At 33.4% G+C, this 17,577-nt stretch overlaps 1 protein-coding gene across 1 annotated transcript in view; it reads left to right on the top strand.

Moving 5' to 3' along the window:
- Nucleotides 1-6,440: 6,440 nt before the first annotated feature.
- The window catches only part of LOC104895896 (sister-chromatid cohesion protein 3), a 26,596-nt gene continuing 15,459 nt past the window's right edge, over nucleotides 6,441-17,577 (top strand). The window contains exons 1-17 of the mRNA XM_057391876.1: nucleotides 6,441-6,735; nucleotides 6,828-6,999; nucleotides 9,283-9,395; nucleotides 9,569-9,661; nucleotides 9,814-9,977; nucleotides 10,059-10,295; nucleotides 12,719-12,863; nucleotides 13,002-13,180; nucleotides 13,264-13,409; nucleotides 13,491-13,612; nucleotides 13,757-13,930; nucleotides 14,078-14,239; nucleotides 14,330-14,530; nucleotides 14,627-14,764; nucleotides 14,854-15,054; nucleotides 15,177-15,321; nucleotides 17,516-17,574. Of these exons, the coding sequence (XP_057247859.1) occupies nucleotides 6,670-6,735; nucleotides 6,828-6,999; nucleotides 9,283-9,395; nucleotides 9,569-9,661; nucleotides 9,814-9,977; nucleotides 10,059-10,295; nucleotides 12,719-12,863; nucleotides 13,002-13,180; nucleotides 13,264-13,409; nucleotides 13,491-13,612; nucleotides 13,757-13,930; nucleotides 14,078-14,239; nucleotides 14,330-14,530; nucleotides 14,627-14,764; nucleotides 14,854-15,054; nucleotides 15,177-15,321; nucleotides 17,516-17,574 (2,517 nt within the window). The 5' untranslated portion in view covers nucleotides 6,441-6,669. The remainder of the gene's footprint in view (nucleotides 6,736-6,827; nucleotides 7,000-9,282; nucleotides 9,396-9,568; nucleotides 9,662-9,813; nucleotides 9,978-10,058; nucleotides 10,296-12,718; nucleotides 12,864-13,001; nucleotides 13,181-13,263; nucleotides 13,410-13,490; nucleotides 13,613-13,756; nucleotides 13,931-14,077; nucleotides 14,240-14,329; nucleotides 14,531-14,626; nucleotides 14,765-14,853; nucleotides 15,055-15,176; nucleotides 15,322-17,515; nucleotides 17,575-17,577) is intronic.

Here is a 17,577-nt window from a genome sequence, read left to right as displayed (position 1 = left end):
ATTTGAGCATCTTTTTCTTCTCCACACATCCTTCATTAATTTTTGGAGTAGGCTATTCATTTTAGCAAGTTGTTCCTCAACTGTCTTAGCCGAGGTCACCATAACAACAGCAGTGTTTGACTGAGAAAAGACCAAGGGGTCCTCTAAGTCGAGAATCTTTAGAGGTAATGAGTCAACAATATCATCACTTGTTTCATTGTCACTCTCCACACCGAGTGGGTCAAAGAGAGGGCTAGTGTGGATGGTCAGCTAATCTGACTTATCAGATGAGAGTTGCTTCCATATTTGAGAAGCAATGAATGATGGCTCACGTTCAGCCAAAGCAGTTGAGCCAAAAACAGGGGTTTCACTCTCCTTATATGAATCATGTGTGACAGATGATTCAGTAGCAGCAGGCTTAGAGAGTTTTCTCTGCCTGGTATGAACATTTGCAGTTCGGAGCTTTGCAGCAGCGGCAGCAATAACAGCTTTTTTCATTCCTCTCATGCGAAAACCAAGAGTCGTATTATCCATAAAGTCACCCAATGTTACAGATTTTCGTGGGGTGTCAGTAGAGTTTTCAGAAGACCGAGAGATGTTCTTGCTTGAGGCCATTTCTCAGATTTGTTGTTGATGATGAAACAGAGATGAGAGGCAGAGATGGTCCCACCGGGCGTGCCAGAATTTGTATACACAAAATTTCGAGTCAAAATAATAAGACAAGAAACAAAGTAACAAAAAAATTATATTTCAATAAATGTATTGAGTACAAATCTCTGTAAACAGTTTATAATGAAAATAAACTAAGTCCTCTGATTCTGTTTCGTAGTTTGAGAGTGACACGTGTTGGTGTCGACATGGAGTTGAATGTAGACTAACTTGTTGTCAACGTCAACCTGAGTTTGAGTGTGGGATGACGTTTTGTCAACGTCAACCTGAGTTTGAATTTTGTTTGGGTATATTCGAATGAGGGCTGACAAAGCTTGAATCTCAGTCAAATATGTTTGAGTGTATCTGAATAGTCGGCACAGGTTTGATATGCTTGTATGTTAACTAATTGCAGAGAGAATTTTTTATGAGCTTTTGAGAATAATATAATATAATATAATATAATATAATATAATATAATATAATATAATACAATATAATATAATATAATATAATATAATATAATATAATATAATATAATATAATATAATATAATATAATATAATATAATGTAATATAATGTAATATAATGTAATGTAATGTAATGTAATGTAATGTAATGTAATGTAATGTAATATAATCTAATATAATATAACATAACATAACATAACATAACATAACATAACATAACATAACATAACATAACATAACATAACATAACATAACATAACATAACATAACATAATATATATAATATAATATATATATATAATATAATATAATATAATATAATATATATATATATAAATAATATAATATATATATAATTAATATAATATAATATAATATAAATAATAATATAATATAAATATAATATAATATAATATATTAATATAATATAATATAAATATATATAATATAATATAATATAATATAATATAATATAATATAATATATATAATATAATATAATATAATATAATATAATATAATATAATATAATATAATATAATATAATATAATATAATATAATATAATATAATATAATATAATATAATATAATATAATATAATATAATATAATATAATATAATATAATATAATATAATATAATATAATTCTCCCTCCGTTTCCTAAAGATCTTCCCACTTACTGTTCCTACAGATACCAAGGAAAATCAAGTTGTGTGGGGCATGGTGTGAGTAAAGTAGGAGAGAGAAAGGGGTTAAGATAAATAAACAAATAAAAAGGGGTTAAAGTAGGAGAGAGAAAGGGAGTAAAATTGAATTAATAATGTAATAGTGGACCATATGATAGTGACATGAGAGGGTAAATAGGGAAATTTGTTTTGCCAAATAAGGAATAAAGCAAAAGTGGGAAGATCTTTTGGAAACACCTTTAAACGGAAAGTGGGAAGATCTTTAGGAAACGGATGGAGTATAATATAATATAATATAATATAATATAATATAATATAATATAATATAATATAATATAATATTGATATAATATGATATGATATGATATGATATAATATAATATGATATAATATAATATAATATAATATAATATAATATAATATAATATAATATAATATAATATAATATAATATAATATATATAATAATATAATATATATAATATAATATAAATAAATATAATATAATATAATATAATATAATATAATATAATATAATATAATAAATATAATATATATAATATAATATAATTAATATTATAATATAAATAATATAATATAATATAATATAATATAATATAATATAATATAATATAATAATATAATATAATATAATATAATATAATATAATATAATATAATATAATATAATATAATATAATATAATATAATATAATATAATATAATATAATATAATATAATATAATATAATATAATTATTATAAAATGATGATAATAAAACTTTTTAATAATATAATACGTTAATATTCAATAATAATTATAATAATAAAAAATTATTTAATTAATAAGGAATTAATAATAACAAGTTAATAATAATAAGTTATTAAATAAAATAACAATAAGTTATTAAATAATAATAATAAATTATTATCAAATAATAATAAAAATTTATCTAATAATAATGATAAAATATTAACTAGTAATAATAATAAACTATTGAAAAATAATGATAAATAAGAATTAAAAAATTAATAAAAATAAAGAACAATTTCAGTGATATTATAATAATAAATTATTCTTTTAATAGGGTAGCCTATAATATTTCGTATTTTTCGACTATTTTATAATATAATTTTAGGTGAGTTGTATTTTAAAGGTTCAAACAAAATAGGTGTTTTGATATTTTATAAGAAATAAAAAGGAGAAGTTTTTACCTAGTACTACCTCCGTTTCCTAAAGATCTTCCTTGTAACTGTTACTACAGATACCAATGAGGATTAATTTGTGTGGGGTATGGAGTGGGTAAAGTAGGAGAGAGAAAGGGGTTAAGATAAATAAACAAATAAAAAGAGGTTAAAGTAGGAGAGAGAGAAAGAGAGTAAAATTGAATTAATAATGTAATGGTGGACCATATGATAGGGACATGAGAGGGTAAAAAGGGAAAAAAATTCCAAATAAGGAATAAAGTAAAAGAGGGAAGATCTTTTGGAAACGCACTTAAACGAAAAGAAGGAAGATCTTTAGGAAACGGATGTAGTAGGACTTAGTTATCCCTTTGTAGTTAGAGTTTGACTGAACCTAGATTTAATTAGTTTTATAAACAAAACTATCTTACTCCTTTCTCCTACTGTTTTAAAGAAAAAAAAGAAAAATCTAGAGGGAATGTTTTCCTCTTCCTCTAGAAATTGTGACACCTTCTTTTTTTTTTCATTTTCTTCAATTTGATTATTTATTTCATCAAAGTGCATGTATTATTCACTTAGTTATTCATTGAATTTAGTTATTTTGTCGTCAATTTATCAAAGAAAACAAAATTTTTCAAAAAATTGTTACATCATATTCTTCACGATAAATCCACTTGTAGCAAACCATCTTCATTAACCTTTTGGTACTAGATAACTTATATTGCCGTGAATAATATAGGAAAATACATTACTTTAACAAACTAACATTATGATTGTCTTTCAGGAAAAAAAAAATACTATGTAGCTGATTCAGCGTATCGTAATACACTCAGGTGTTTGAGTCCATATCTAGGACATGGATTGATGAGGTACCATTTGCCTGACTTTAGAAGAGGAACTTGACCACAAGGAATGTATGAGCAATTTAATTATCAAAATTCTTCTTGTTGAATATAATTGAGAGGGTTTTGCGGTTCTCAAAAATAGGTGGAAGGTTCTAAAATCAATGCTGCAGATGGACAAGGCTAACTAGTTGAAAACTACCGTCGCTTGTTTTACTCTACACAATTTTATCGTTTACATGATAGGAATTCCTTTCAGGCACCAAATTGAAGTCATGGAACAAAGAGTTGATCATAATATGTATGATGATAATAGTAAATTAGTTATGGATGTGTACGACGGAAAATAACCGAAGAAATATGGGAGTCATTGTAGAATAATCCCGATCGAGGTGATGGTGAAAATTTATGGACAAGAAGAAGAAGGATTAAGCGATTATAAAAACAAGTTCGATGGTACTATCATTTTGCCTAGTAGTTCAACTATCAAAATGTGTATTAAAAAATATGATCATTTCAACAATGGCAAGTACTATTGTTGTTGTTATTAATAGTATTATTGTTGTCTCTATTAAAAAGATGTACTTTGAACAATGACAAATATTATTGAAATGTGTACTTCTTAGGCTTGAATTATCATTATCAATATAATTATCTAAATCATATAGAAAAAAAATTAGCAAGATAATAATTAGCAATATTAAAATAATAATAATAATATTATTATTAAGCATTTGTAATAGGAGTGGTAACAACAATAATAATAATAATAATAGTAATTATAATAATAATGTTATTTCACCAGGAACACTACAAGAGGATGTTGAATTGTATATATACAGATAAACAGAACTTTTTGTGTAATTATAAAACTTAACAAAGAAACAAGCAAATGAACACAAAAGATTTTTACGAGGAAAAACTTCTTGGGCCCAACAAGAAGAAACAACCTCGACTATTAGGAATTTTAAACTCAACACTTTCACTAATTAGGCCAAACAACTCTGTTACAACCTAATTCTACTCACGTGCCACACCTGGTTCCTAAACTCAAGTTCCTAAACAATTGTTCTACTAACAACTATTTCTCTCAACTTTACTTGAAGTTTTCTCGAATACTTTAACTCGCTTCAGTCAAAACTTTCTCTACAGAATTTTGCTGAAGATCTCCTTACCCCAAAACCAAAACACAATGATCAATAAATTTAGTGGAATTAGAGTAATAAGTCAAATAACAAATGACTTTTATGAAAGAATGAAGGCACTGACACTTTACTTAATCAAATTCACTTAATCACTTGGTCAGACACAAATCGGAACTTACTTAGACATAATTACTAATAGCAGTGATTAACTAGAATGTGGGATTAAACCATGTGTTAGTGGTAAAAACATTTACCCATGATGTTCCTCAACGAAAGGAACACGTTCCTTTAACCCATGATTTCTACGATCTAATACAAATGTGCGTTATGGAATTACTACTGCTTCCTTAATTTTAGCAACCACTTATGCAGTAAACAAAAATCTGATTTAAATAAAAAATATTTAATTAATAAAATCAAAATTAATTCTTTTGCCAAAACATTATCTTTAAAACCAAAAATGATTTTTTTTATCAAATAAAAATATTTTTCCTCAAAAAGATTTTCCTTAAAATCAGATTTTTACTAAATAAAAACGATTTTCTATAATCTAGGCATTAATCACTCGAACGACATTATTTAACCGTTGTGTTTATTCGTCATATGTCTAGTTCTTTTAGATAGTTAGTTCCTTTGACTTAACATGATAGTGCCAGTTCTTCTGTTCTTTTCAAAGGAACATATACTCATTCTCTTTTTAAATGGCCAATGTTTCTTACCATGTCCTACTCGTTCTTTTACATTGAAACCAGATTCAAAAGGCCTTACTTAGTTTTTCTTGCTCCAATGCTGATTCAGTATTAGTTTTTCAATTTTTCTTTGAACTTTTCAACTTAGTTTGTTCCTGGTATCTTTTCCCCGTTTGTCATTCTAAAAAGATCAAACTCTTGGTGATTTTGAAAAGACTAATATTCGCAAGATATTTAGACCATTAACAAGCACCTAAAAGAAATTTTTAAGTTAGAATTGCAAAGAGTAGACTTGCTCAAACATCAATCACATAATCTCTATTATATAAGGCAACACATGGAGGACACCAAAAAAATAGAAAAAGGAAAAATAAAAATAAAATAAAGGATAACTAACTGTTTCATTTGAATGAAAAAAGGGGGGGGGGGAAGTAGGACATTTAAACTGAACGTCAATTTTTTGATAAAATAAAATGTAAAGACAGTTTTTCTTCCCAAATAATTTTATTTTCTACTTCATTTGTTATCACACGTTATCGCACGCATCGCGTGCATGTAAAACTAATACTAGCTATTCTAAGTAAGAAATTATACAATCAAATAAAAAACGAAGACATTTGAGCAAAAATCATTATATTTGTAACACTTGTTCAACAAAATATATACACTAAATCTTATTCTAGAAAATGACGAATTAGGAGGTCCTATATGAAGCCCTGCCCCGGCCCGCCCCTCTAATTACCCCCTTTATTTTTATTTTTTACCTTTATTAAAAATAAAAAGGAAATTCATCTACCAAACGTCCACAACACACCAAATTGTGGGAAATTTATTTCGAAAAAACGAACTCGCAATTGCGTAGTGGAGAAATTGGGAAATGGCGGGAGCTCCTTGGGTAGACTAGAGTAAAAAAGTTGAACATCACATATTCACAATTCCCTTGTAAAGCAAGTTCCAGTTTCTTCAAATTAAGCGGTCATATATTATCAGTTTTCCACGAAACAACAACAAACAGTTTTTTTAAGCTATGGAAGACGCTGCTGCAACTGCTACTGGTACTGCCGCAACTTCAGAAGCTTCAGTTCGCCGTTCGGTGAGTTTCAACACTTCCTCTTTCTCTCTCCTCTCTTTGTCTCTCTTCTATACTTCAAAATGATGTCGAAAATGGCGGATTTGTGTGCGCAGAAAAGAAATAGAGGTGCCAAATTGAATCCTGAACCTAGTGAACAACAAACCCCTACTGATCCTGATAGAGAAGAGTCTTACGACGATTTTGAGGATGTTCGCCCCAAAGTTAAGCGCAATCGTGTTGTTGAAGCTGCAACCGCTGTTAAATTTCACCAGATTAGCTTGATTGGTGAGTTAAATTCGATTTAGGGTTTCGATTTTCGATTATTATGATTTAATGTGGAAATATGAGTTAGAATTTTGCCATTTTGTGTGTAATTGCTGGAATTCGTGCCAAATTAGCGCCGAATTCAGGATCTCTTATCTGTAATGTGGTTCTCTTGCACTTGTAGTGTGGCTTGTTATCTGTTTTTCTTTTCTTCTTATTTTAGTATTGCGATCAGATAGGTTTTATGTGGGTCACTTTTATTGTGTGTGTGATTCGAATGGTTTTTCCTCCATGCCACATGAAATATTCTGCTTTTACGAGGAGCTGTTGAGCTGATATTGAAGAGCTTGGTGTGGGTGATGATATGATGAGAAACGTATGTGTATGTATGATGGTGTCACCAGAGTTGTGCATGTTTTCAATGTGAAGTGGAAAAATTGAAAGGAATATCTAAAGCAAGGATCAGGGAGTGTGCGGTTATGTTTACCTTACATTGAACTATATCTTGTATATCATGTGCTGGGATCACAGACATGACACATTAGCGTAGGTTTTGTTTTCAGGTGTTTTAAATAGAGGATGATTTCTTTAACAATGATAGCTAGAGTGCGATACTGCGATTGTAATTAGTTCAATAGTTGACCTCAACGAGCTCTTGCCAAAAGTATAGTTCTTTTGTGCATAATGTCTTGTGTTATAAACCATTTTGTTGACTAATAGCCAGTGCTCCAAAAGCAAAGGCCAGAGTCGGCTATTTCTTTTGATATCTGTATGCTTTGCTGACTTAATAGCGAGTCATGTTCGCAATATTTTTCCAGATTATGATGTTCTTCCAAATATGCAAAACAGAATAGAGGGTCATTTGATAAAATTATTAATGACCCCTCTATGTCCTTTTGCATATGTCATCTCTAATTAATGACCCTCTATGTCATCTTTAATTATGAAGTCGATGAGTTCTAATTATCAAATGAACAAATTATAACTCAAAGCTTTTCCGAATATGATGTTTTTTAACTTTATCTGTTTTCAGGCAATGTAGTACGAGAAAATATTAAATTATTGTCTCCTATTCCCAAACTCCTCGCATGCTAGGTTTGCCTCTAATCATTGTGGCCTCACTCCTTGGTTCCTCTATCTTCTTACCATTCACGTCACTCTTTCGCAACTGTTCTCTCTTTCTCCACACTTAGCCAATTGGTCAAATTCATCTTGACCTAGGTGTCTCCTTGGTGGCTGACTGCTGACAGTCATAAAATTGTATCATGAGGCAAGAATAGTTTGCTTGCCACCATAACACAGCCAGTGGCTGGATAATCTGAGGAATGACAAGGTTTTACTACTGATGATGATTTATAATCTATCCTATATTTCTTCCATCTCAATGTAGTTTCTAGTATCAGAAATACAAGATATAAGTATTTAAATTGACCACCTATACCTTTTGAATTCAAATTATCTAGTCTTAAAGCCTTAATTAGTTGACAATGCTCTTGTCAACACCATTTTGTACTTGCTTTTACCAAACACTTGATATCATCATGTTGGGTGGTCAAATTACTAACTGGTTCCACATGCAAAAGGTTGTTCATTTGATAGTTTGCCAAACAGGGCATAGAGGGTCAATCAAAGAATAAATCTGTCCTCTTGATGTAAAAACTCTGGTAAGTAATCAGGTTTAGACCTGTTGTAACTCTAGTGGCTTTTCCTTTTGTTAAAATAATAAGAGAGCAAAGCAAGGCATAGAGGGGTCAATCAAAGAATAGATCTGTCCTCTTGATGTAATGTAAACTCTGGTCAGTAATTAGATTTTGACCTGTTGTAACCCTAGTGGATTTTCCTTCTCTTAAAATAATAAGAGAGCAAACAGAGACGAATTTATCATAGGGATAAGGTATTCTTACATTCAAACAACAGAGGCAATCATAGCAATAAAGCCTTTTAGTAATGCTGACTACTGAGTATCTGATGAGAGTATATCTGCCTATCCAGTACCTGGGTAATTCATTGTCCTAGTTGCAATTGATTATAGGGCGTATATGTTTCTCAAAAGTATTGCTTATTCATTCAAGTTTCATTGTCCAAATCTCAATGGGGTGGAAAATTGGTGCTTGTAACATCCATGTGATTGTTCTGTTGTAGAAAGTAATATAGGTTAATGTAATGACTTAGCACACTTGTGAACATAATCAACATATAGAGCTACTGGATGTCTGGATCCCAGTTTGGCTTTGTTAGCTGCAGAAAGTTCCTCTCAACGATGCTTTTTCTTGTGTTCAATTATGATTTAATTATTCTGTGCAGAGGCCATCAGAGGGAGCAGAAAAAATATACCTCCAGTGGTCAAGGTTTGGGTTGAGCGCTATGAAAAGGATCCAAAATCAGCAATGCTCGACCTTTTGGCTATGTTGTTTGAGGTAATTGAATAAATTCCACTGGCATCAGGAAGATAGCAGTTGTACACTTTTTTGGCTTTTTTACGAACTTGCATGAGCTATATGAGTTGTATATTCAGAACGTGAATAACAATGGATGATACCTTATTAATCTGCTGTTGCACAGCTTAGCTCATTAAGATTGTATTCTGCAGTCATGTGGTGCAAAATATCGTATAGAAGGTGATCCTTTTGAGGAGACTGATGTTGACAACGTAGTGCTTGTTTTGGTCAATCTTGCGAGGAAGGTATTCTTTCTATTACTAACTGCTGTAGCTTATCAAGATCTAAGTAGATTACTTTTCAAAGCTTTCAGAAGTAGCAAATGTCTCGATAGGTACTTTTCATATTGTCCCATGCTATCCAAATATAATGCTTGTTTTATTCATGCAATTTTTAGGGTGAAGTTGAAGATTACCAGAGCTCGAAACGGAAGGACTTCAACAACTTAAAAGATAATCTTATTTACCTTTGGGACAACTTTGTCATTGAATGTCAGAATGGACCATTATTTGATGGGGTTTTGCTTGAGAAGTGCACAGACTATGTGATTGCTCTATCATGGTCAGTTTTGAAGTCTGATGTGAGTTCTTGACAAAATTTTGCCACTTTATCTTGGCTAACTTGCTAGGCTTTTGTTTATAGTACCCCGCCACGGATCTATCGGCAAGTGGCTTCTCTGATTGGCCTTCAGCTTGTCACATCATTTATCACTATAGCGAAAATGCTTGGATCACAGCGTGAAACTACTCAGAGGCAGTTAAATGCAGAAAATAAGAAAAGAGCAGAGGGTCCTCGAGCAGAGTCTCTTAATAAGAGATTGATGACTACTCATGAAAAGATAACTACAATAGAAGAGATGATGGACAAGATATTTAAAGGGTAGGGTTCTCGAATAGTTTCTCTAGTTGTCCCCCCTCCTCCCCTTCACAGTGTTGGTGCACAAGCACATCACCAAATTAACTTGAATAGCCAATGTCATATTCATACTTTGTTTTGGGATAAAAATGGCAAGAAAGTCGTTTGTTTTAATATATCGTCCCTAGGATATTATTATAGTTTGGTTGAATTCATGCTCTTTTGATGATCCAAATTTGAATCACTATGTGTCTTTTCTATAACATACCAGCAATTATTTTGTCATTTTCTTGTGTCATCATGTGATCAAGATCGTGACCCAAGTGTGTATCTAAATTCTCTCTATTGATATCCTTAATTGCCGGGCTTGGATATCTTCAGGGCCTAGTGGTCCTTATGAAAGTGGACAAATACCTACTTATCGGCAAAATGACCAAAAGCCAACGGATTAGCTTTGCACTTTGGCCGAAACGTCTACTTTTTATCCAAATGAACAACCATTTATTAGACATGAGACCCACCTTCGAAACAAAGTTTTCCTTTCATTTTTCTCGTGTACATAAAAGCTAGGGTCTTACCTTTCTCATTCATGATTGAGTAAGATGCTGGATAATTTCTTTTCGGTTCTTTGACCAAATCCATTAGCTAAGATATAAAAGTCAATAAATTTTGGCCAAAAGTCATTTACCAAACAAAGCCTATCCAGCCACTACCTTAGACCCCCTTTCTCCCCACCTCTTAACTCTCCGCATCATCATCACCATCTCCTTTTTTATCCTAAAACCCCCTTCGTTCTCTCTCTTTCCCCAGTTCGCCATCATTACTGCCATCATCCTTATCCCCTTTTCTCTTTCTCCTTAATTAGTGTCGTTCTATCCCAACCCAAGCACCAACTCATCCTTCCATGTAACTCCGTTAAGGCCTCACCACCTACCACAATAACCAATGTTGTAGTACTTGCCAAAGCAATGCATCTCCACTCTCCAAATTAAAACCATTGGCAGCACGTCAAAACCAACACCTACACTAGAATACCAGTACTTGTGCGAAGCCGAAACCTAAGTCCAAGCTACTAATCTTATCAAAATAAAAAAAAACCAAGCCGCCAACTAAATTATTGTGATGAAGAAAAGGCAAAAAAGGCACACTGGCAAAGAAGGTCAAGGCGCGCACTAAGTAGTCAGGTTGAAGGAGAGAGATGCTTAAAAGTCCTCATGGGGAAGTTGTTGGGATTAGAAGGGGTAGGGGTGGTATTAAAGAGAATGTTGTTTGGTTTGTTGTAGACACAAAACCCAAAGGGGGGTGGTGAGGAGGAGCTTGTGTTGGGGTTTGTTGGGAGAAGAGAAAAGAGTGCAGTGGGAGGAGGAAAGAGAGGGAAGAAGGAGGAGGAAGAAGTGGTTGGCGGTGATTGCTATGATAAAGGGAGAGAGGCGTGGTGATGCCGTGATGGTGGTCGGAATTTTGTTTTGTGAGAGAGGGAGAAAGAGTTAGATGCTGGCTATGCCACATGGCCGAGATAGTGGAGAGGGCGATATTTTTCCACATTCATTATATAGTTTTTTGATTCATAACTTTATTGGCGGGAAAACCAGCACCACAAGTCTCTGCCTATTTTTTGAAGATACCCCTTATAGGTGGGATTATTTTCATTTGATGAAAAGGTCAAAGTATTATATGAAGACCACCCAAAGTTGGAACTATCTATATTAGATCGGTTTTGATAATGGTAATTGCTCGATAGGAAAGTTTGACTGAATTTTGGTGTTGAAACTAGGAAGTATAGGATAACATTAGTTTGAAAACAGAAAATTCTTTTTAAACACAACACTTTTTTAGGATGGAGGAGCATATGGTAAGTTTTGCTCAACTGGTGTGGTGCATAAGGGGAGCACCCACCCTTGATTGCTTCAATGTGAGTGGCTTTTGTCTAGTTGATTGCTCTTGGAAGTCTTAATCTCATACTCTCTGCCTATGTTTGATCTCATCTGCCTGGACCTATGCTCTCTGTTTTTCCTTGGTCAGGTATATTCAATACAGTATATTTGAACTTGAATACTCTCAGATCAAGCTTTCATGCTTGGCTAGGCCATGGAAAGAGCTTGAATGCAAGTGTGGAGGATTAATAAATTAGATAATTGCTGGCAGTTTTTTTTTTCTTCAGGGTAATAAATGGTAATTATATTGAAGGGATGGTGTTTGTATTAGCAATTTTTTTGTATGCTAACCTGTGTAGCTCCAAGGGTTTGTTCACTTCTGGAGATTCATCTTGTGATGTTCAAAAATAGAAAGGGCTAGCGGGTCAGACAAATGTTGTACTGATTGAAGTTTCAAATTCGAGAAGAGTGGATGACATTACTAGTTCTGAGTGTTTGGTGCATCCATCTAAGAATAATAGATTGCTTTTATCTCTGATATGATTTTATTGACAAACTGACTTTTCTTTGTAGGCTATTTATGCATCGTTATCGAGACATTGATTCCAATATCCGAGTGTCCTGCATACAGTCGTTAGGTGTCTGGATCTTGTCGTACCCATCACTGTTTCTGCAGGATAGGTATCTTAAGTATCTTGGATGGACATTGAATGACAAGGTACATTCTTGTACTTCTAAAAAAAATTCGGGGCTGGCGGAGGGACAATTTAAGTTGAATGCTCTTTTTCTGTTTGATCTCAAGGCCTCATTGAATTCTTGTTCTCTTTTTGCTTTTCTCTGACTTTGATATATGAAGAGTGCTGGTGTGAGAAAAGCTTCTGTCGCTGCATTGCAAAGCCTGTACGAAGTGGATGATAATGTCCCGTCCCTTGATCTCTTCACACAAAGATTTTCCAACAGGATGATTGAACTTGCTGATGATATTGATGTCTCTGTGGCTGTGTGTGCCATAGGACTTTTAAAGCAATTGCTAAGGTGTATAATTCATTCCCTTAGAATTATGTACTTTTTTTGTCTTTCAATTGCTTGTGCTGATGATTGTTTTGTACGACATTTAGGCATCAGCTATTACTGGATGATCACTTAGGCCCTTTGTATGATCTACTTGTTGTCGAGCCCCCAGAAATTAGGCGCGCCATAGGGGAGCTGGTCTATGATCACCTGATTGCACAGAAATTTAATAGTTCACAGTCGCACCCAAAAGGTTTTTTATTGCTCATCTTAATGTTTGTTTTCTGTGCTGAGAGATTTCTTGTTTATTCTCGTCATGATATCTTTTATGCAGACAGCGAGTCTTCTTTGGTTACTCTTAGTAGAATGTTACAAATACTGAGAGAATTCTCAAGTGATCCTATTCTAATAACTTATGTCATTGATGATGTATGGGAGTACATGACGGCAATGAAAGTGAGTGCTGCATATGTTTATTGCTGATTTGTGCTTTTCAAAGTTGTAGCTGCTTGCCACTTATATTGAATTTGCTATGTTGAATAAGAAAAAGGCCAACCCAACATAACTGTTTTCCGTTTCTCTCTGATATCCCTTTTATAGGATTGGAAATGCATAATTTCTGCTCTCCTTGATGAAAATCCGTCAATTGAGCTAACTGAAATTGATGCAACTAATTTGATCCGGCTCCTTTGTGCATCTGTCAAGAAGGCTGTTGGGGAGAGGATCGTACCTGCTACCGATAATAGGAAACAATACTATACAAAAGCTCAAAAGGTAGACCATAGTTTTAGTGAGCTTTTACTTCGTCTTATCTTTGCGGGTGAGAGAGACGAGTAGGCTTACAGAACCAATGTTACCTAAAAAAACTAGCTCTCTCTTTATATTCTTCTGTCACCAGTTAATCTTTTATGTTTGTAATAGGAAGCTTTTGAAACAAACAAGCGGGAAGTAACTGTAGTGATGATGAAAAACTTCCCCCAGCTTCTGCGGAAATATGTTGTGGACAAGGCAAAAGCTCCATCCTTGGTTCAAATTGTCCTGCATATGAATCTTGAGCTTTACTCTCTGAAGAGACAGGAACAGGTTAGTGAAGAGGCTCCCTGTTTTCTAGACATGCTACTTGCAGGAGATATTATTTCTTGATTAGACATCTGTACTTTCCTTGTGCTCTAGAATTTCAAGACTGTACTGCAGCTTATGAAGGAGGCGTTTTTCAAACATGGAGATAAGGACACACTTAGATCTTGTATTAAGGCCATGAACTTCTGTTCTGAGGAGAGTAAGGGAGAGCTGCAAGAATTTGCAAACAATAAACTGAAGGAACTCGAGGATGAGCTTATGGCAAAGCTTAAGACAGCTATGAAAGAAGTGGAGGTATTCTCATTGAACATATTAAATTTATTGTATTTGGATACAGAAACTGCAGTCTGACATTTTTCTCTCTCCCCCCCCCCCACCCCGGACAAACAGGATGGTGATGATGAGTACCCTCTTCTGGTGAACTTAAAAAGGCTCTATGAGCTTCAGTTGTCAAGATCTGTACCTATCGATGACTTGTATAATGAGTTTGCCTCCATGCTTGAGAATTTCAGAAATGTAGATGAGGAGGTATGTAGCAAAGCTCAAATAAGCATTTCTAGTAAAGTCCTTTACAGCTTGTCTTTCGGATTGTATTATAATTCCATTATCTTTAACAGGTGAACTGTTTTTTGGTGCTTAACATGTTTCTTCACGTAAATTGGTGTCTCTACTCTGTTGTGAGCTCTGAATCTGTAAATGAGGCTTCTGTTTCTTCTCTACTCTCGAAACGTACTACTTTATTCAAGCAACTAGAGTATTTTCTTCTGCCGTCTCAAGCTGGAGGAGAGACGAAACTAGGGTTTCAACTTGCTTGCAGAGTAAGATTATGCTTGCCCTTTCAGTTGCTGCTTCTTAGTGATTATGTTTCTAGAATTTCAGTTTAGCATGCAGATTATAGATTGTTTCAACTATTGTCTCACTGGATGACATTTTGCACTAGGTCTGTACAATATTTGCTGAGCTCTGGTGCTTATTTAGAAAATCTAGATTCTCTTCTACGCCACTGGATGTTCTGGGATATCGCCCACAACAGTCTACTCTGGAAAAGTTTTGGAAACTCTGTGAACAGCAGCTCGATGTATCAAGTAAGTCTTTCTCTGACAACTACATAATCACCACTATCATTGGTTTCATGAATGATTGATTGGTTCTTAAGAAAAAAAATTAGAAATACAACCTGAGCTCTTTTTCTACATTAGATGTACTCTCTATTTGATAATTTCCTTCCCTTAGAGAATATCTCGGTCACAGAGGCCAGAGTTTGACCACAAAAATTTTCACTAATATGTAAGAAAGAAGAATTATTGTGGGATCTTGTTAAATTTGCTTTGTCAATATATCAAATTTCAATTTTTTAAGTAATTAATGAGACATTAGAGCTCGTGAAAAAGAAAAGGGTAGATAATTTTGGGACGGAAGAGTACACACACACGTCTGTGTGTGTGCACGCATGCTGGTGCGTGCGCTCGCGCGCGCGCGCGTGTGTGTGAAATATGTACTCCTTGCATGGGGGGGAGGGAAGGTTGATTGAGAACCCATCTTATGGTAACTTTATTTCAAAGCTGAAATGTATTCACACGATATAGCACTACTTCTCACACTCCATGACAACTTGGAATTACTATAAGTCCAAACTTATGGCTAAGATATAGTGAAGTTCCATAGGTGGAAGAACAGAAAATAAGTATAAAGTGTTCCAGTTTGGACCATATGACATAATAATCATTTGTCAGCTTCAAGCCTCCAATAGATGAATATATTTGATTTATAAGTTGAAAATTTGCAGCTGACGAGGCGTATCCAATCTTTTAATATGTACAATCCATGGCCGGTACATGGGCTGTGCAAACAGACCCATTGCACAGGGCCCCCAAGTCAATAGGGCCCCCAAATCAATTTATAATTATGTTGTTGTGATAGAATAGCAAAGGTTTATGTTGTAGCACATTGGTACTACCTTATAATGATTCCTTGTCTTTGTATTTAGTCAAGGGTTCAAATCCTACAAGGTAGCTTTTGAGCCCCTTTTTTTTCCTCTTTTATTTATATACAATCAAACTAATAAAAGCAAGTATGCTTTTCTCAAAAAAAAAAAAAAAAAAAAAAAATCAAGTATCATTTTCGTGGAAAATTACCAACTCTAGAAATTTATCTTTTTTTTTACCAAATTAACTCTTAATGTTTTTCATTTTTTACATTCAAGTTTTAAATAATGACAAAATTTCTCGTTCTTAGTAGTATTAGTTTATTCTCAACTATGAATTTTTTCGTTTGAAATAACAAATATGACATTATATGCCTCGTATGTATTTTCACATATGTCGTAGTTATATATTCTAAAAATTTTGGGGCCTAAATTTAAAATTAACACAGGGCCCCTGAATTGTTTAAGACGGACTACAATCACGTCTGTGTCCCCAATAGTGTTTCATATTCTGTTAAATCTTGCATTAATATTTATGTTGTTGACAGTAGACGCAATTTTCGCTAGCAGGCTTTTGGGTAGTGTCACCAACCTAGTCTTAGACCACCAATACTATAACGTAAATTATGGAGTATATATCTCATTTTCTGACGGGATTAGATATTTAGATGTATGCAGCCCTTCGCTTGTCAACACAGAGGCTGTTTCTGTTAAAGTCACCATGATTATCTGTCCACCCGTTGCATAAATCTTGAATATTTTTGTGGAAAAATGCTCTGAAAGTATGTGCCGAATTATGGTTAAGGGTCAAAACATCATGTTTGAGTATTTCTCCAAGCTTATTGTCCAAATAAAAGAAAAGAAAAACATCATGTTCCTTTCTGGTGAGATGATAAGCTTTTCTAAATTATTACTGCCTCTAACTAAACTTATGAGTGACTTTTTATTTCTCCATTTATCCATTTGTAGCAAACTTGGAAGAGTTTTTAATCGACAATTTTTTAACTTCGGATGAGGATGTACTAGACTTAGTTATCAGTCTTCAGTTAAAAAATGAAATAGATGTGTCCTCCACTTTCTATTTGTTTTGAAGTAGTAGGGAGACTACCTGACTTTCAGATCAAATGTATGCTTTAAAGAGTCTCTCATCATTTGTAGGGGAAACCTAAGCGCCTCATTGCATTTCTATTTGTGAATCTGACCCCCAATACACCCAACAGCCAACACTATGTAGGGACCTTGATAGAGCATCAGGGTGATAAGAATGACATGGTGATGTGAGTTTATGAACTTGGTTGCAAATATTAAATTATGAGAATCAATAATCTTATATCCTCATCTGATATTCCTTGCAGATGAGACTGAAGATGAAGATGTTAACAGAGAGTATGTAGAAGAGACAACTCGAGATGCTGTT

Source organism: Beta vulgaris, chromosome 1, assembly GCF_026745355.1.
Source record: "Beta vulgaris subsp. vulgaris cultivar EL10 chromosome 1, EL10.2, whole genome shotgun sequence".
Lineage (NCBI taxonomy): Eukaryota > Viridiplantae > Streptophyta > Magnoliopsida > Caryophyllales > Amaranthaceae > Beta > Beta vulgaris.
This window is presented reverse-complemented; position numbering and strand designations above follow the sequence as displayed.